The sequence below is a fragment of the Micromys minutus genome (assembly GCF_963924665.1).
Source record: "Micromys minutus genome assembly, chromosome: 8".
Lineage (NCBI taxonomy): Eukaryota > Metazoa > Chordata > Mammalia > Rodentia > Muridae > Micromys > Micromys minutus.
Window position 1 is genome coordinate 25,619,934 of NC_137977.1, and position 20,681 is coordinate 25,640,614.

At 42.4% G+C, this 20,681-nt stretch overlaps 1 protein-coding gene across 1 annotated transcript in view; it reads left to right on the plus strand.

Annotated features, from left to right (window-relative positions):
• The window catches only part of NDFIP1 (Nedd4 family interacting protein 1), a 38,504-nt gene extending 27,922 nt beyond the window's left edge, over positions 1 to 10,582 (plus strand). Inside the window, exons 6-8 of the mRNA XM_080920468.1 lie at positions 2,785 to 2,851; positions 5,911 to 6,016; positions 9,684 to 10,582. Coding sequence (XP_080776594.1) covers positions 2,785 to 2,851; positions 5,911 to 6,014 — 171 coding nt within the window. The 3' untranslated portion in view covers positions 6,015 to 6,016; positions 9,684 to 10,582. The remainder of the gene's footprint in view (positions 1 to 2,784; positions 2,852 to 5,910; positions 6,017 to 9,683) is intronic.
• The last annotated feature ends 10,099 nt before the right edge of the window (positions 10,583 to 20,681 follow it).

Consider the following 20,681-nt stretch of genomic DNA (forward strand, 5'->3'; position numbering starts at 1 on the left):
CCTGTCTCCATATCTCATGTTCAGATTCAAGCAGGTGATCTGTCTTACAGGTTGTTTTGATGCTTAAGATATGTTAATGAATGTTTATAGTCTGGAGTTTATGATACAAAGGCTTTCTTTGCTATCTTACAAAAGGTGGGCATTCCTCATGTTAATTCTCTTGAAATTTTAATCTCACAGTGTTATCTTTCCCTAATTTTTTTTGTCTAGGACTAAGGCTATACAGAAATATCTACTGCTCTATAGGAAATTTCTTTTAATAAACTTATAGAAATGTTTATTTCTTAATATGGAAATACCCAGGTGAAATTACATAAAATACTTTAAATTCTAAAACATCTAAGGTCTTTAAAAAATGAAACTAACCTTTAATTTTTTCAAAGCTACACAGCTATTTAAAATGGTTTCATAGAGGGAGTCAAGGTCCACAAGATGCTTGGCCTGGGTTTCTAGAAATTCTTTAATAAGCCAGGATATGCTTAAGCTCAGTCTTCTAGAACTCAGGGCTCGGGCCATCCCCAGTGTTCTCAGAATAGTCCAGAATACTCCTTGATGAAGTGCCTGGTCTTGATGGAGCTGCTGAGCATGTTTACCATCTGATACAAAGTATACTTGAGAAGTTTAGTTGTTTCCTGGTGGTAATGATGCACACCTTTAATCCCAGCACTTGGCAGAGACAGGCAGAGACAGGCAGAGACAGGCGGCTCTCTGTGAATTCAAGGCCATCCTGATCTACAGAATTAGTTCCAGGATAGATAGAGAAGCCCTGTCTTGAAAAACAAAAATAGAAAGTCTGGATGTTGAATCAGATTCACCAGTGGGTTCAATAAAGTGTGCTTTACTGCCACACATGGGCAACCCACACCTGTAATCCCAGCAGTAAAAGTTATATAAATATTTAAAGTCAATATATGGCAATAAATTGGCATACAGTGGCTGGGGAGATGGTGCAGTGAGAATGAGCACTTTCAAGTGTGAGGACCTCAGTTCGAGTCTCCACCCACATAAAAAGCTGGGAATAACTGTACAAATCTGTAGCCTCCACAGTGCTGGAAGTAGAAATGGGGGACCCCAGAGTCCGCTGGCCAGCGAGTCTAGTCAAGGCAAACGTCTGGTTTAGTGAGACCTTGTCTTGAGGAGCTTGGGTGAAGAGTGGTAGAAGACTTGTGATGTCCTGCTCTGGCTTCTGTGTATCAGAGCACAGGTACATGCTTCATCATGCATGCACAGTACACATAAACAATACACACATAATTAATTAATGGGTGTTGATTATATAAACAAGTCCTGCTGTAGAAGTTCATTAGTTCAGCATCAAGAGGGAGAGCTGAAATTTCAGTCTGTCACTGTAGCAGTTGTTCCTTTCAGATGTAAAAGCTGGTGTTTCACAGAGGAACATGAACTATATGCATGCACTCGCCCTGCTGAGTGGTTCAGCCTATGTCATAGCATGCTAGTGCACGGGCTGTTTTGCACTGTGATCCAGGCTGACTGAGCGCTGTGGCTGGCTCCCACCACATCCTGAAAGACTCCCATCCTACCCTCTATCACAGGGCTGAGGAAAGACTCAAATGCAAAAGATAGTTTTTACTGAATGTGTATTGCTCCTGTACTAGCATAAAGGTAACAGCTTTTTCTTTTTGTTTGTTTCATTTTGTAATTTGTTTTTCAAGACAGTTTCTCTCTGTAATAGCCTTGGTTTTCCTGGAGCTCACTTTGTAGACCTTTGCTTCCTGGGTGCTGGGTTTAAAGACATGCACCACCACCATACCCGGTTAAGTTAATTGCTTTTGTTAGGGGCCATCTGTATTCTTTTTCTCTTTCCAGAGGCCTTGAATTCTTACTTTCCAAAAGAATGCCCTGTGCCAGTTTCTGGCAAAGGTATACAATTACCATGAACTACATGATAAAAAGGTCAGAAGTCAAGGTTTGGAACAAATTGGACCTCACTAGCATGGAGGCAGTGATGTCAGCCGAATTATTGCTTCTAGTACTGAGTGCTCACAGTAGAAATAGAAACGTATTCAGATGGGAATCACTTTGTGGAGGATCGCTAAATTATAGGCATGTACTACCATGCCAGGGATTGTAAAAAAAACTTTCCTAACAAACTAAGAGCTGAGTGTGGTGGCACAGGCGAGTTATCTCAGCACTTGGGAGGCTGAAGCAGAAAGAGCAAGACAACCCCATCCCCCACCCCCTGGTCTGAACACAAACAAAAGACATTCTTTTGTGTACTTGCAAAATAAGGAAGAGTCTGTAATAGAGCAGAGAACTTTTTTTTTTTTTAAGATTTATTTATTTTATGTATATATATATATATATATATATATATATATATATATATATATATATATATATACACACACTGTAGCTGTCTTCAGACACACCAGAAGAGGGCATCAGATCCTATTACAGATGGCTGTGAGCCACCATGTGGTTGCTGGGAATTGAATTCAAGACCTCTTGAAGAGCAGTCATCTTAAGCTCTGAGCCATCTCTCTGTCCCCATTTATAACTCTTAATTCTAGGGGAATCTGATGCTCTCTTGGCACCAGTGTGTGTGTGTGTGTGTGTGTGTGTGTGTGTGTGTGTGTGTGTGTGTGTGTGTGTTTGTGTACATGTAAAACATGGACATTATATAAATACATTTAAAAATATCTGTATATGGTCTTGATGGCAGTTGTGTTTTATATGCCCCTAAATTAGTATATGAAAATTTTCTGTTAGGCTGAAATAAAGTCTTTGCCTTTTTTTTTTTTCTTCTTCTTCTTCTTCCTTCAGTTTTCCACCTATTTCCCTGGATACTTTGATGGCCAGTACTGGCTCTGGTGGGTGTTCTTGGTTTTAGGTAAGTGCTTTTAATATAAGAAAATAAATTTAAAATTATCTTTAAAATTTTTAATGTCTTAAAATAGTCAGCTAAAATTACTTTAGCAAAGCCTCATCTCACTGTACAGTATTTATTCATCAGTTTAAAATGAGGTTCCAGATGTTTCTTTCTTAAAGGCTTGTTATCCACCAGTAGAGTAGCATACACTTTAGTGGAGTCTGTGAATGCTTCTCCTGTTTACTTGTGATCGGTGGGGAATGCTAATGACTCTACAGTGTAGCTTTCACAGAGGGTTTTCAAACTCTTCCCCAAGTTTACTATAAGTATACTGTAATTAATGTATTAAAATGTATATATGTGAGCCATCTTTTGTTAGATCTGTCAATAGACCACAGAGAATGTATATATAGCTCTAATACACATAACTTCTGAAATTATAGGGTTCCCAGAATTCTGTAGTTCGCCGTTGATAAGAAGACTTATTTTATAGTGAAAGGAAGATTGGAAACTATATGCTCAGACTGGGTAGTGGTCGCGTATACCTTTAATCCCAGCACGTGGTAGACAGGGGCAGGCAGGCAGAACTCTGTGAGTTAGAGGCCAGCCTGGTGGTCTTCAGAGCACGTTCCAATACAGCCAGGGCTACACAAAGAAACCATGTCTCAAAAACAAACAAATGAAAAACCCAAACCCCTATACATAAGTAAATATATACGTACATACACGCACTTGTGCATGCACACATGAGGGCAGTCTGGCTGTTAACCTCCAGATTACTTACCACTTTTATTTTTCTTGTTTATTTTAAGTTATTTTCTTCCTAATGGTTAAAGTAAGGAAATTAGTATTGGATGAGTTATTTTAATATGGCTTTGTTATTTATAAAGATAAAAGATGAGACATAGTTACAGTGACTGTTTTTAGCACTGCTGTCTGTCTGCAGAGCAGTAGCAGAGCCACCCAGCAGCTTTTAAAGATGGCTTCGTGGTTAAAAGTTCGTTGTGTTTTTGCAGGGGGCTTGAATTTGATTCCCAGCACCTCTGTCTGACTGACAGCATCTGCTTATACCCTACACAGACACACACATAATTAAAAGCAAAGTGTCTAGAAAGGTGATAGGATTGATACTAGGCATCTATGACATCATCCTCACTGTCTGCTGGAAGCCTGGCACTTATGATGTGACTCTTAGCTATTGCCAAAAATCCTTCCTAATTTAGATCTTCTTTCCTTCTTTTTTGTTTGTTTGTTTGTTTGTTTTGAGACAAGGTTTTTCTGTAGCCCTGGCTATTCTGGAACTCACTCTGTAGACCAGCTAGCCTCAAACTCAAGATCTGTTTGCCTCTGCCTTCCAAATGCTAGCATTAAAGGCTTGTGCAACTATACCTGGCCTTTGTTTTTGGTTGCGTTTGTTTCACTGTAGGCCAGGCTGGCCTTGACCTCGCTATGTAGCTGAGGATGACCTAGAACTTATCTTCTTGCCTGTACTTCTCAAGTACTGGATTATAGAAATGCACCACCATGCCTGCATCTTGAAAATGCAAGTCATCCATGGTATCATTCTCTGCCCTCCTGTACTGGAGCACTAGCTACTCTTCCTTACTAGAATCTACAGACTCCCGGAAGAGAAAGGGTGATGTTCCCCACCTGATTTTCACAAGTTTATAAAAATGAGTGGCTCAGGAGGAATAATATCTTGGCTTGTTTATTCTCTCAGACTCTGAGAGAAAGGTTGGGTTGAGGGAAGTACTCAGTGGCCTAGAATGTTTGCCTAACATGCTCAGTCCCTGGCTTTAATACACAGCACCATTTGAAAAAGATGATGAAGAGTAAGGCTGATCACCTACTGGCTTTAAAGGTAGACTGAATTCCAGATGGATCAAAGGAGAGACAGGAGGAGTTTTCAGATGGCTTGTTTACAATATAAATTGAAGGAATTTAATGGCTTGATTTTCTGTATCAGTGTTTGATGGAAGATAGATTGATATTTTTTTTTTAAGTTTATTTATTGTACACTGTTGTTGTCTTAAAACACACCAGAAGAGGGATTCAGCTACTGAGTGCAAGGGTTGGGGGTGGTGACAAGCATGCCTCAGATTAGATGGTGGCTGTCATTTGTATAAATCAATAAGTACACTTTAGCCAGGGCATTGTATGTAGTGAACTTTATAACCTGCAGATTGTATCTCAATAGTTTTATTAAAATGGTGTTAAGAGTGTGTTTTCATCTGAGGGGATTCTCATCATTTGAGGGTAAATGTGTGAGTCTGCTGCTGTCAGACCACCTTTCCCATTGAAAACTGGGTCCTGGCAGTGGTGGCTCGCACCTTTAATCCTAGCATTTAGGAGGCATGTGAATACAAGGCCAGCCTGGTCTACAGAGCAAGTTCCAGGACAGTTAGGACAACTTCCTGAACTACTAAGAAAAACCCTGGTGGGGTGGGGTGGGGTGGGGTGGTAGAAAACTGGAATTCTACAAAAGTGTATGCTGACACCTAGTGGACAATATTAAGTACTGTTGGCAGAAAATGAAATAACAGAAAAGACTTAGAATTAAGCTTAAGAGCAGAATTCTGGTAGTGTTTGCCTGTAATCCCAGAAAACTGCAGGGTTGGAGGCAAGAAAATTGGGAGTCTCCCACATAGCAAGTTGGAGAGCAGTCTGTTACTGGGACCATATTTCGGAAAATAGAACAACAAAACCCACTTGTAATCCTTCCTTTTGGAGTTAATTGTGTGGATGTCGTTTGGGAGCTCAGCAGGAGGTTCTGTAGGCTTCCCAGTGAGTCCTCCAGATGTAAATGTTTGGGCCCATTTTACATTCCAGTTCCTTTTGAGACCAATTAGATCCTATACAAACCAGTCATTTACTCTTGAGATTTTTGCCTTCCTGTTGAGAATATCCCACTGGATAATTTGATAGAAAAGTTTTTTGGAGATGTTGGGGAAAATTGCCCATGTTAATAGGCTTCAGCAGGGAAATGGCATGCTCCTATCATAATGGGGGAAGTTCTGGGGAAGAAAGGGACTTACTGTAGAAATTAGAAAATCATTCTCTATTTTTCTTTTTTCAATTAGGCTTTCTCCTGTTTCTCAGAGGATTTATCAATTATGCAAAAGTTCGGAAGATGCCAGAAACTTTCTCAAATCTCCCCAGGACCAGAGTTCTCTTTATTTATTAAAGGTATTGGGGGGGGGGGGATATTCCTTTGCTGTTGTGATCATGTGATTCATTGCAGAGTTCTGGTCAGTTTAGAGTGAGACTCTGTCTGATGGGGCACATAAATTGTAAGGAGGCCATAAAAAAGTCCTGGCTTTCCCCCCTTGGGGTGGTGTCTGCAGAAGGCTGTTGATGAGAGCAAAGGAGAAGTATTTTAGCAGCGTACAGGCAAGGTCTCGGTAGTAATGGCTGTTGGGTAGGGTATTGATGGCATGATTGTGCCCATCAGGGCTCCTCCTCCTTCCCCAATCTCACAGAGTCCCAGAAGGCCCTGGGGGAAGGCAGCAGGTACGTCAGGAACTGGCCCTCTTGCTTGCTCTAGGGACAAGCCCACTAAGACAGCAATTAATCCTTAGACCTTTCTTGCTGCCTGTTTTCAGGTTCATGACCAGATTTTATCACTCTGGTAGAGAGAGAGTTCAGATCCAAGGGAAGGAGAGAGAGAGAGAGACAGACAGACAGACACCTTGACCGGAACTAAGCCCTGAACTGATTCACACAGTTCTCCCCAATGGCTAACTCCCGTCTTTTACCAGCAGCTACCTGAAGGGTAAGGTAGCTTGAGTATAGCAGAGTCCTGACAAGGCTATGCCTTTGCATACTTCATTCTTCCTCCTTTGGCCTTTTGTGATTGTGTATTTGATAAATTAAAACCTTGAGCACCACTTAAAAGCCAGTCCAGTTAAAGGCCTAGAAAAGTTTTTGTGAGGTGTGCAACAGTTGTCACAAATCTTAAATAATAGTAGAACTTAACTTGTGGAAATAGGCTATGTGTGGGAAAACTTCAGTCTCCTGAGGTGTAGAACAGAACAGAAACAGACAGCAGCTCAGACTTCAGGGTGACTGTGGGTCATCCTTGCGAACAGAACTATCCTGTAGGAATTCAATAGTAGCTGTGAATCTCCCAGTGGTGTGAGATCACCCCTTTCTCTGTCTACTATCTTCATTTTTTACATAGAATGATATTTGAAAGGCTTGGGGGTATAGCTCAGTGTACAAGGTTTGACTCCCCCTTGGAAAGGGCAGGGAGAAAAAAGGGAGAAGTAGGGAAGGTTTGGGTGTGCTGGGGGATTGCATACTTTGTTCGTCTTCTAGTACACAACAAATATTAGTCAAGATAGGGACTGCATATAACCATCCGTTTTCCATTCTTAGGGATTTTGATGGGATTATGTTCTGTAGCTTTGATCTTCCCAAAAAAAATTGTAATATTTCTAAGTGGTTTTATAAAGTCTTGAATCTGCTTGGCACAATTTGTATCACCAGTCTTTAGGACAGTGCTGTGGGAACTGGTCCGGGAATGGTTTGAGCAGGGTTTCTGTGGTGTGCTTTTAAGGTTTTCAGAAACCTGCACACGAGTAAATGAATGGCCCTGTCTGAGGGCACCAGACGTTTATCTGCTTTCTGCCCAGCCTCATATGGTAGTTGATATGAAATCACTCAGGTGTCTTGAGCCCAGATGAAGGCACTGGGATTTGAAAGCAGTGTTTACAAATCTAATTGCTTTCTTACCAATTAACTCTCAGAATCCCTGGGAGGGAAACAGTAAGATTCTGTAGGTATGAGTGACAACCTTTGTTCATTGAAAAGACTCAAACCTATCCAGATTCACATGTAGAATATTTGCTTTCTTTAATCAACAAATATTTTGGTTAGAAGATACAGTAAAACCTGATTGTGTGAAGTATTTTGGCATTACTTCACTGAATCTGACCTTTGGTGGTTGATATTCCTAGTTAAAAGCAAGCTGTATATTCACAAGCAGATCTTTGTGAATTTGAAGCCAGCCGGTGTACATATTTCCAGGACAGCCAGGGCTGTATAGAAAGACTCTGTCTAAAAATATAAAGTTCAAAGAGTAGAGACTTCCTTAGGCTATCCAGAATGCAGGACAAACAAGATGATTTGTGTACAGAAGTGCAACCATAGTGTGTTGGATAGTTTTATGTCAGTTTGACACAAGCTAGAATTGGGGAAAAGGACCTCCAGCTTGGCTTATGGGTAACAAAACAACTGTGGAGTGATCCCAGTAGTCTATGGGGTCTGAAGAGATGGCTCTGCAGTTAAGAGTACTTGTTCTTTGCAGACCCGGTTTCAGTTTCCAGCACTTAATATGGTAGTTACAACCATCTGTAATTCCAGTTCTAGGGGTTCCATTGTCCCTCTGACTTCTGAGCTTCTTTTGGCTTTTCAATAAAGAGTTACTTAAAGTTTTCTCCCACATTATTTCCTTGAGAATTATACTAGTTTGTATGTATGGGACTGGGGATTTGGCTCAGTGATACATAACTGCTTAACATTCAAGGCCCTGACTTGAGTTCTCAGCACAGGGCAGGGACACACACAGACACCATTTTAAAAGTGTATTTTTCTGTCATAATACTTTTTACAAGTTGACTAGGAATTGCATATATTCTGAAAAACATGCTTCCTAGATTCCTTGGTTCTTTTTTTTTTCTTCTTACTAAAAACTATTTTAAAGATTAATGTATTTATTTTATGTATATGAGTACACTATAATTGTCTTGACACACCAGAAGATGGCACCAGATCCCCATTACAGATGGTTGTGAGCCACCATGTGGGTGCTGGGAATTGAACTCAGGACCTCTGGAAGAGCAGTCAGTGCTCTTAACCACTGAGCCATCTCTCCAGCTCCAATACCTTGGTTCTTTAAATTTCTAAAGTGCACATTTGTGCACTAGGACAGGTGAGTGTGTATATTCACTTTCTACCTTTGCCCCAGTTTACATAGAAGGTGACATCATCGGCATCCTCACTGGAATTTTTCCTGTGTGAGATCTGACAGAATTGTCAAATGAATGGTAACAGCTATGTATTGAGAAATAGTCCATTTTAATCTGTCCTAATGAGACTCAAGTATGGGATGAAGAACCGCCACTTCCATTTTTTTTTTTCTCTCTTTGTTAGAACAGAAGAAAAAAGTGAGAATCTCTTTATGTTTTTTGTTTTGTTTTTTAAAGATATATTTATTTTATGTAAATGAGTACACAGTAGCTGTCTTCAGACACACCAGAAAAGGGCATTGGATCCCATTACAGATGATTGTGAGCCACCATGTGGTTTTTAAACTCACCATGGGATTTGAACTCAGGACCTCTGGAAGAGCAGTCAGTGTTCTTAAGTGCTGAGCCATCTCTCCAGCCCCCTGACTTGTTTTTTAAGAGAGAGCATACTGGGACAGGAAAGATGGTCAGGGTTTAAGAGCACTGACTGCTCCTCCACAGGACCTTGGTTCGATTTCCCAGCCCCCACATGATAGTCAAAACTATCTTTAACTCTAATTCCAGAGGCTCCAGTGTCCTCTTAATGATCTCAGAAGGTGCTGTACCCATGCAGTGCACCAACAGACACGCAGACAAAACACCCATACACATAAAATAAATCTTCAGAGAGAACATGCCAGTTATTTATAGTGGGAGGAGGGGCTTGGTGTTAACTGAAAATTGACTTTATTGGCTACAATGGTGTTCATTTATAGTAATTTTCAAATTATGTTGAAATGCAGCATGTGTGTTTCCAAGCATCTTGTCCTCTCTGACTATACCCTGCTCTTAACCAACATAATAGGCTAACTAGAGTTTGACTGTTGAGTGTCCTTCTCTGGCAGATGTTTTCTGGCAAAGGCTTCCTGCTCTGATGAAGTCCCTGAGAAGTGAGAGCACCTGCAGGAAGTGAATCACCACCAGAATAGAGGACAGTCACCTGCTTTAAAAAATAAAGTACTGTTGAAAAAGATCATTTCTCTCTATTTGTTCTTAGGTGTAAAATGTTAATAGTTAATGCAGAATTCTGTAATCATCGAATCATTAGTGGTTAATGTTTGAAAAAGCTCTTGCAATCAAGTCTGTGATGTATTAATAATGCCTTATATATTGTTTGTAGTCATTTAAAATAGCATGAGCCATGTCCCTATAGTCAGTAGGGGGCAATCTTGCTTTATTCACCCTCCATCTCAAAGCCTTTTGAAATTACAGATTAGTGTAAGCTATGTATAAGGCTGGATGTTTGAAAAGGGGTTTTCTCAGAAGTCAAAACTTTGATTATGACTGTATTTCTGCATACAATCCATATTTCCTGTTCAAATTAATCTAGAAATATGTTTAATTGTGCTGTGTGAACATCTGGAAGCAAAATCATAGTGCAAAGTTTATTGTAATGTTAACAAAAATGTTCTCAATTGGTAAATAAGCATTAATTTTTCATAGTCTATATTCAGAAATTACCTTTCATTCTGTAGTTCTGTGTAGTTCAAATAAAATGGAAAAAGCAAAGACAGATTCAGATTAAATATTAAATATTATTCTGAAAACTGGATAGAATCTCAGAGGGTCAGGAGCAAAGAATTAGTTTGGAACTTTTGAGAGGATCCCTAACATTCTGTACTCCTAGCTTTTACAACTGTTATAACTGTAGAATGATGTGCTTGCTGCCCAAGTGCTAGTTAGCTCACTTTGGTTGCTCTATTAAACTGTAAATACAATAGAACATTAATAAATGTCTCTTGTGTAGCACCTTTTACTGTAGATTAGTGTTTAATTTTGGAGTTTACATTTGCTGATTATAAAAAAAAACATTTTCTAATCTTACACTAAAAATTAAAACTTTATGTGTCTTAGGGGTTTATGGCTGTGATAAAACACAATGACCAAGCCAGGTCTGGTGGTGCACACCTTTAATCCCAACACTCAGACAGAGAGGTAAGAATCTTTGAGTTAAAGCCAGCCAGAGCTACATAGAGAAATTTTGTCCCTAAACACATGCACGCGCGCGCGCGCGCACACACACACACACCAAAAAAAACCACCATGACCAAAAGCAGCTTATAAAGGGTTTACATCCATGTAGAGTTCCGCCACACTGTCTGTCATGGAGGGAGGTGCAGGTAGGAATGAATGCTCAAGGCAGAGACTGGAGTAGAGGCCATGGAAGTGTGCTGCCTGCTGGTTTGTTTCTCATAGCTTATAGTTTCCAGGACCACCTGCCTAGGGATGGCACCACCTACAGTGAACTGTTTAGAATCAAGAAAATGCACTACAGGTTTGCCCACCAGTCATTCTGGAGCTGGGGGTGTCTTCTCAATCGAGGTTTCTTCTTCCCAGCATTAGCTGTGTCAAACTGACATAAAACTATTCAACACATTACGGTTGCACTTCCGCACACAGTTCATTTCCTGGTTCACATATAGGAACAGAAGTCCCACTCACAACCTTCCTACAAATTGCCTCTGCAAATGACCATGGACCAAAATAAGAGGAGCATGAAAATCCTGTGTAAGCTGATGAGAAACACCCAGGAGGCTTCATTGTGTAGCCACAACAATAGAAAGTCTGCTTGGACCAGCCTGAGACAGAAGGGTCCTCATCCCTCCATGTTTTTATTCCCGTTTGCTTGTTTAGAGACCAGTGATTGTTTTATCAGCCATTTGATTTTTTAAAAAATGCAACAAGGTTGTCAAACTGTATAGTAAACCAGCATTAGCATGTGTGATAGTTACACATTTATAAGTGCTCATTTGTCTGCTGCTTATAAATATCTGTGAACAACATAGGAGGTCTGTCAGGGTGTCTGTATACCGCAAACAGAAATGTCCAAGCTCCTGGAATCGCTTTGTTCTGTATGTGTGTGAGTTGTGAGATTTTACTTCCTTTCTTAAAAATGTTCATATCTGCCTGTCTGTCTGTTTTGAGACTGATGCTCACGATGTAGCTTTGGCTGGCCTGAAGCTTACTACGTAGACCCAGCTGGCCTTGAATTCGTATCAGTCCTCAAGCCTCTGCCCCGAGTACAGGAATGACGGTGTGTATTACTGCACCTTGCCTAGAGTGACGTGCCAATAATTGTAACCTATAGTATTGTTTGTGAGGAGGATGAGCAGCTTCCTCTAGAGCCCAGGCTGACTTTGAATTCACGCCCTCCTGCCCTAGCTTTACAAAGGCGCCACCACCATGTCCAGCTGTTTATTCTTACTTGCAGGTTGTCTCTGAAGTCCTCCTCCACTAGACTATACCAGCAATACACTTCAGAAATGTTTATGACCTCTTACGGTTCTAAATGAAAGTAAGTATGAAAAATCAGCAGAGAGACCATTTAAATCATCTTGCAGAACAGCATAAACTAGGATAAAGGGTAAATAGAGATTGGAACAAGAAGAAGGAAACTAATAGCTGAAGGGCTGGGAATAAACACACTTGGTTCAACACCAGGCCTCATTCAGGACCACGGAGCTCTGTCATTGCCGTTTGAAGTAGGCATGCTGTGTTTAAAATATTCTTTATTATCAATTTCTTTTTCTAAAAAGCTCTAAATTGCTTTGTATGGCAGTAAAGGGCATTGATAAAGCTTTCTTATTGAGAAATAGTAAACACTGGAATTACATAGTGAGACCCTGTCTTGGGGAACAAAGCAAAACAACAAAAAACAATAAACAGTAACAGCTGGGAAGATGCAGCTGATCTGTCCCCTCTGCTGGCCTTTAACTGGTTCGTTTCCATCTAGTTGGAAGATGTCCACCTTTCAGTGAAGGTGATTTGGGAAATAATGAAGGTGTAACAAGATGCAGAATGCAAAGTGTGTTTCCACAGATGGTTTGCTTTTTCTTTTGTTTTGCCGATTTTAGAGCTCCTAGAGTGTGTGCATCCCGTGCAGTTAGTGAGGTGGGCTGACCGGACACTTACCAAACCAGTATTGAGGGGCTGCAGTTTCAGTGCACACTGTGCTATTGTGTGGTAGTTCTCACCTAACACCCGCAAGAAGTGCTTTGCAACTGGAGGGCTCTGAGTATATTCATAAGCTGCTAGGGGAGGGGAAAAAAACTCCCAAAGGGAAAGGGTAGGTTAAGGGAAAAGAGAAAGAAAGGATGTTTCTGAACCTTGTATTTTATCATCCTCATACTTTGCTGAAGATTACTTTCATTTGTGTGTGTGTGTGTGTGTGTGTCCCTTTGAATGTGCTAGAGTGGGGTACCTATGGAAACCAAAAGAAGGTGTTGGTGATTGTGAACTGATCGGTGTGTATCATGGATTTGAAGTCAGGTTCTCCTGATTGATCAGCACTTTTAACGCTCAGCCACCTCTCCAGCCCCAGTTTTGCTTCGTTTGAGACAAGATTGTTGTTGCCCTGCTTGGCTAGAATTTACTGTATAGCCTAGAGTGGCCTCAAACTCAGCAGCAATTTTCTTGCCATAGCCTCTCAAGTTTGCCAGCACAACCAACTTCATCCCTATTCCAGCAAGAGGCTGTATCCCCAGTGATCACATGTCTACGAAAACTCTGCTTTTGTGTAAGGCCTGCTATTCCAGGCTGGTCTCCCTGTTGATAAGATTTTAAGCACTCCATCTAATGAATAGTGTTTTTGTTCGGTTTCATATTTTGAAACAGGGTCTCACCTTGTAGCCCAGGCTACATAGATTAGGCTGGCCTCAAACTCATAGATTTGCCTGTTGGGCACCACCAAACTCAGCCCTACTGCATAGTGTTTTAATCCCCTCATGTATCCTTGTCAAATTTGCTACTTGAAAACTAAGTGTATTGTTCAAAGGTTCAGTTTAATTTGATCCAAAATCTCTCTTTATTTTTTATTTTTTAATTTTTATTTTTTATTTTTGTGAGTGCAGCAAACTTTATTGATGGTATTAATGAGAGCAGGGAGGGCTCCCTAGGCCCCTCCTGTTATTATGGGGAGGGGTCTAGGATGGAAATTGCCAGGGAGATGCTCAGAGTTGGAATCTGAGTTGGGACAGGGACTCACAGCAACTGAGGGCCACTCTCTTGCTCTCAGTGTCCTTGCTGGGTGGTGGGTGGTCCAGGGTTTCTTACTCCTGGGAGGCCATGTAGGCCATGAGGTCCACCACCCTGTTGCTGTAGCCGTATTCATTGTCATACCAAAAAATGAGCTGCATAAAGTTGTCACTGAGAGCAATACCAGCTCCAGCATCAAAGGTGGAAGAGTGGGAGTTGCTGTTGAAGTCACAGGAGACAACCTGGTGCTCGGTGTAGCCCCGGATGCCCTTTAGTGGGCCCTTGGCTGCCTACTTCACCACCTTCTTGAAGTCATCATACTTGGCAGGTTTCTCCAGGCGGCATGTCAGATCCACAGTGGATACATTGAGGGGTAGGAACATGGAAAGCCGTGCCAGTAAGCTTCCCATTCAGCTCTGGGATGACCTTGCCCACAGCCTTGGCAGCACCAGTGGATGCAGGGATGCTGTTCTGGGCTGCCCCATGGCCATCATGCCACAGCTTTCCAGAGGGCCATCCACAGTCTTCTGAGTGGCAGTGATGGCATAGACAGTGGTCATGAGCCCTTCCATGATGCCAAAGCTGTCATGGATGACCTTAGCCAGGGGGGGATAAGCAATTGATGGTGTAGGACGCATTGCTGACAATCTTGAGGGAGTTGTCATATTTCTCATGGTTCACACCCATCACAAACATGGGGGCACCGGCCGAAGGGGCAGAGATGATGACCCTTTTGGCCCCACCCTTCAAGTGGGCCCTGGCCTTCTCCATGGTGGTGAAGACACCAGTAGAATCCACAACATACTCAGCACCAGCATCAGCCCATTTGATGTTAGCGGGATCTCGCTCCTGGAAGATAGTGATGGGCTTCCCGCTGATGACCAGCTTCCCATTCTCAGCCTTGACTGTGCCATTGAATTTGCCGTGGGTAGAGTCACACTGCAACATGGAGACCATGTAGTTGAGGTCAATGAAGGGGTCATTGATGGCATCAATCTCCACTTAGCTCATATGCAGAGCAGAAGGCGGCCTTGGTAACCAGGTACTCAATACAGCCAAATCCATTCACACCGACCTTCACCATCTTGTATATGGGACGAGGCTGGCACTGCATGGGAAGACTATCTCTGGAACAGGAGGAGCAGAGACCAGATTCCGAATCTTAAAAGGCTGTTTTGTTTTTATTCTTTTTCAAAAAAAAAAAAAAAAAAAAAAAAAAAAAACGAACAACAACAAAACATCTTTGAGTTTAAACTCCTCATTTGCAGAGTGGTGGGGATAAGAGTGTAAGGTAACTGGAGCTGGGCACATCTCCATACAGCCTTCTACCTCCACCTTCCCCACCAGCAGCAGAAGACACATGAGGTTGAAGAGATGGCTCGGGGAGGTTAGCATTTGCTGTTCGAGTGCAAGCTTGAGGACCTGAGTTCAAATTCTTTGGACCCATGCAGTAATGGGTGTGAGCCCAGTGCTTCTATAGGAAGATGGGCAAAGACAGGAGCACCCCTTCATGCTCTGTGGGTGGATTAGCTTGTCATACCCAATGGGAAGAACAAGACCCCGACTCAAGGTAGATGGCAAGAACCAACACCTGAAGTTTCCTCTAATCTCCACACATGTATTCTATAGCACACACACACACACACACACACCCCACAGGCATGAGTAAGCAATTAAAAACAAGGGAAATTGAAGAGATGGATCAGTAGTTAAGAGTACATGTTACAGCCTGCCAGTGGTAGCGAACACCTTTAATCCCAGCACTTGGCAGATAGAGGCAGGCAGATCTCTGTGAGTTTGAGGCCAGCCTGGTCTACCAAGTGAATTCCAGGTCAACCAGGGCTACACAGAGAAACCCTGTCTCAAAAAACAATAAGGAAGTATGTGTTGCTTTTTCAGAGGACCTGGATTTGATCACCAGTACCCACATTGCAGCACACAACTGACCATAACTCCAGTTCCGGGGTGTCTGTTGGTCTCTTCTAACCTCCATGGAGTTCTGAACACACATGATACATGTAAACTCATGCAGGCACACATGCATACATATCACATAAATAAGTAAATAAACATTTTATCAAAACATTAGCTGGAGAGACAACTCAGGGGTGTTGAGACTACTTGTAGAACCATGAGGCCCAGAGTTTAGCACCTACAAAATGAGTCCAGGGTCTAGCATATACCTGTAACCCCAGCATCAAGGCAGGATTGTTGGGCTTGCTGGCTTTCAGACAAGCTGAGGGAAAAAAAAATAGGCCCTAGGTTCAGGGAGAAACTCTGCCTCAAAGAAATAAGAATGTTCTATATTTCCATAAACAAATTTTTTAAGACCACTAAAATTACAATATAAATCTAAGATGTTTTCCTGTTTATTGGATTTTGAGATGCACCACTTAACTCTGACTGGTCTTAAAACTGGCATCAAACTGAGAGATCCCTGTCTCTGCCTCTCAAGCACTGGGAATAAGGGTGTGCGCCACCACACCTGGCTTTTTATTATCTTTTAACTGTGCTTGCGTGTGTTGCTGTGTGTGGGTGTATGTATGTGAGCAGCCTGCCTCAGGTACTAAGAGCCAAACTCGGTCCCCTGCAAGAACAGTATGCACTGTGAACCACCAAGTCATCTCTCCAGCCTTCAATGTAAATTAAACCAAGCACAGGGTATTGTGAAGGAACGGGGTGTCCATAGATTTGTGCAGACAGTTGCTCCAGTTGCCAGTTGGGATGGGAGGTGTGCAAAACCCACATCCTCCAACTTGCTTTGCATATTGTCCCTGCTTCTCCAGGAGCAGTTAATTAAAATCACCTACCGGCTGGGGACAGCATGGTGGGAGAGCATGTGCTTGGTGTTTGCGAAGCCTGGCGACCACTATTCAGCACCACAAGCAGCAGCCCTGTCATTCATGTGGGAAATGAAAAGATATTTCCCATCTGTTAGTGATCATGTGCTGATAGATATCCAAACTGAGAAAAAGTGGTTCCTTGAAGTCTTAGAAGATGTGTCCTGGAGGGCTAAGGAGACCGTCATTGTTTTTCTTTAGTTGTCTGATGTGTTTGTTAATTTTATCATTGCTGTGACCAAAAGGAAGAAGGATTTCTTTGGCTCGGGGCTTAAGAAGGGAGACTTGGAAGTGTGGAGGGAGGGGATGGTGGAGCAGTGGCCCTGGCCAGGAAGCAGAGAAGAGAGAAGCAGTGTCCCCTGCTTTCTGCCTTTTCCTTCAGTAAAAGGAAATTCAGAATGGGCATATTCAAAGGAGTGTGTCCTGGGTGATTTCTAAATCTAGACAAGGTGACAATGAAGAGTAACTCACATCTGAAGAGTGATACAGCCTGGCGGGGCAAAGTGGAACAAAGCCTAATGAAAATATAATAAGTCCTTGATACAGCATTGTTAGAAAAAGCAGAATCCAGATGCCACCTTCTGGTTTAGAAGTGCTGCTTTGGTGAGTTTGAGATCAGCCTAGTCTATATAGTATGTTCCCGGCCAGCCAGGGCTGCAGTGAGACTATCTCATAAAAGAGAAATGCAGCCTGGCCTGAATGCAGCTTGCAGTTGAGTTTGCATTTGTGTCCCTTCTAAGAACTGCTTCTGTGTGTGCAGTCTCCCAGAGCCATGAAGAGAAGACTACAGCCATCACTTCTGATTACCATTACCTTACTGATTACTAAGACCGGCACCCTAGGCAATGCAGTCAGTCTACTCTTGTTGATTGTCAACACAAGTCACCCTAGAGGAAGCATGCTGAGTTATTTGCACATATACCGAGGGCATACACAAATAAAATGCAATAAATACAAACAGAAGCATGGTAGATCCTCCTGTTAAGAATGATCCACGGGTAAAGGGACCAAAGCTTCTGCAAGACCTCAGTGTTCTAGAGGTTTATATGGGCCCACGTCAGTGACAGATGATACAGCAACAGATGTGCTGCCTGCTACTGTCAGCCTGCACTTTCCTTAATGGGACCTTCTGTGAGTATAGTGCTAGGTCATCACGTCATCACGAGGGAAAAGAGCGAATGAATCGGGCTTTGGTAGAGCATGGGGTCTGCTTATCCATGCTGGTTGCTTCATTTTTAAAGAGTCAGTAGTTCAGAAAGGCTCTGTCTGCCTAGGCGTTTTTATTTGTTTCTGCATGAGAAGCGTATGTGTGTGAGCGTGAATACGTGTGTGTAGAGGTCAGAGGACAACGTTGGGAAGTTTTCGTCTTGGGAATCCAGGGACTAAAGTCAGGTCATTAAGTTTCCAGGACAAGCACACTTACCCAGTGAGCCATTTCACCTCTCACCAGCCCTTTATCCTGAACTCTTAACATAAGGAGACAAAAATCACCGTCTAGACCTTGGCCTCTTTGCAAACATTTGTTGATTCTGAAGGAATTTTATTGGTGTGCTGTTCCTTAATGTGCCTTTAGAATCCTTCTGCTAAGGGACTGTAGGTGGAGAAGATGGAGATGCTGACAAGGGCAATAGCCTAGGAACCAAAGCCTGGTGTGTGAGAAAGGGCTGGGGGCGGGGGTGTAGGATGGAGCAGATGGACACCTTCTGTTCTTTGTCCCACTGTGATCATCCCGACCATCGGTTGTACTGCTTGCTGATTGCAGAAGCCCCCTGACCCCATAAAAGGGAGTCAGCAGAAGTTAAAAGAAAGACTAAGGAGTTTGGAAAGTCCCGAGTAAGGTCATTTTTCTTTACATATGTTCTGCCTCCCAGAAGACACTAGATACTGCGGAGAGGTTCTCTTTGCTGCTGCAGTACTTTAGTGAGAACGTGATGAATTAAATTCACCAGACTGCAGTTTAAAGTTAAATAAGCAGAACAAAACAGAAAACCCCCAAAAGTCTAATGAGTTTTATGGTGGCATTTTCACACAAGTGACTCATTGCTAGAAGTATATTGGCCATTTTAACAGGTAATCAGATCTTTCAGATGGAGACATTGAAACTCTCAGGACAGACATTGTACTTGGACAAATGACGGGGTTTGTGCCTTGGTGCTAATCTCAGTCAGGCCCTCATTAGGTGCTTGTTCTCAAGTAATGCCTGATCCACCCAGAAACTGTATGAAAACCTGTAAGAACATAGCGGATTTAACTGCAGGCTGTGGACATTTTTACGGTCCTTCATATATCAGTGAGTATTTTACTAGAAGGAAAGGTAAATAAATGTTTTGCAGAAAATACGTGTTGTGGGCACCGGTAGCTGTTATTTTTTAGCCGGATGGCGGAGCAGTTACACACTTAGTTTATTGGTGACTTTCCCATAAAAGTTTTAGGAATCAGGGCCAGACGGAGGTCAAAAGTTTATCCAAGTCAGCTCCCTGGAGCACTTCTTGGGTGACATCAGACAGCTGAAAGGAAGCTAGGAAATGTTGCCTACATTTCAGACTCCAAGTCACCAGGTCATCTTCTCTCCGTGTGTGGTCTTCATCCTCCTCAGAAACAACACAAATGAGATTTGGGTCTTGTGTTGGCAATGAGCAAGTTGTAATTTCTTTTTTTAGATTTATTTTTATTTGTGTGTGTCCATGTCCCTGAGTGTGTATCTATCAAGGTGCCCATGAGGCCGGAAGAAACCCTGGCCCTGGAGTTACATGTGGTTGTGAACTGCTGCCTGTGGGTGCAGGGGACAACTGCTCTTGTTGGAGAACTGCAAGCACTCTTTCCTTTCTTTTCAAAAAGGTCTATATGTATATGTTTTACCTGCATGCATGTAAATGTTCATGAAGTGCCTGTGTGGGCCAGGAAAGGGCATCAGATTCCCTTGGAGAATTTGAGTTCCAAGTTGTGAGCCAGTATGCGGGTGCCAGGAACAGAGCCTGAGTCCAGCGCTCTCAACTCCTGAAAAATAGTTACAGTCCGGCCTTGTTACTGCTTTGAGACAAGGTCTGTTTAGCCCTGGCTGGCCTGGGACTTACTATGTAGACCAGGCTGGCCTTGAACTTCTATGGGAAGTCTGTTCCTAAAACCTTTCTGGGAAAGTCACTAATAAACCAAGTGTGTAACTGCCTCACCATCCAGTTAGATAACAGCTACGGGCGCCCACACCATGTATTTTCTGCAAAACATTTACCTTTCCTTCTAGTAAGTCAGATCACCTACTTCTGTCTCCTGAGTGCTGGGATTAAAGGCAGACATTCTTTTTGTTAAGTTCATTTCCCTATTGCGTTTTGTTTATAAAGTGATTAGAAACTATTTTGTGTAAAATGAACCAAAGCCATTTGTTGACTGGATTGTTGTTTTTAAGATTTTTTTTATTAATTATTTATTTATGTGAGTACACTGTAGCTGTCTTCAGACACATCAGAAAAGGGCATTGGATCCCATTACAGCATGTGGTTGCTGGGATTTGAACTCGGGACCTCTTGGAAGAGCAGTCAGTGCCCTTAACCACTGAGCCATCTCTCCAACCTGACTGGCTTATTTTAAGACAGGGTCTCACCTGTATACCCAAAGCCCTTTGAACTCACTTTGTGACCCAAGTCATGGCCTTAAACCCAGCAGTCTTCCTGCCTCGGCCTCCCTAATGCTGGGATTACAAGCATAAGCTGATAGGCTTGGCTCTACATGGCTTTTTGTAGCATTGGTGTGTGTGTGTGTGTGTGTGTGTGTGTGTGTGTGTGTGTGTATGCGCACTCGCGTGTGCATGTGCGTGCATGTGCATGTGTGACAGCCTCATAACATATCACCAGGCAGGCATTAGAAGCTCTACCTCCAGCTCTGTAAACATTTCATTTTTACTAGCTGATTTGGGTATGGATGACAGTTTGTCACAATGTTTCTCTGTCCTACTTGATGCAATGGTTAATCCCAACTGTTGGCTTGTTGCAATCAGCTGGGAAATGGTCTCTGGATATGCTTCTGGGGGAATAT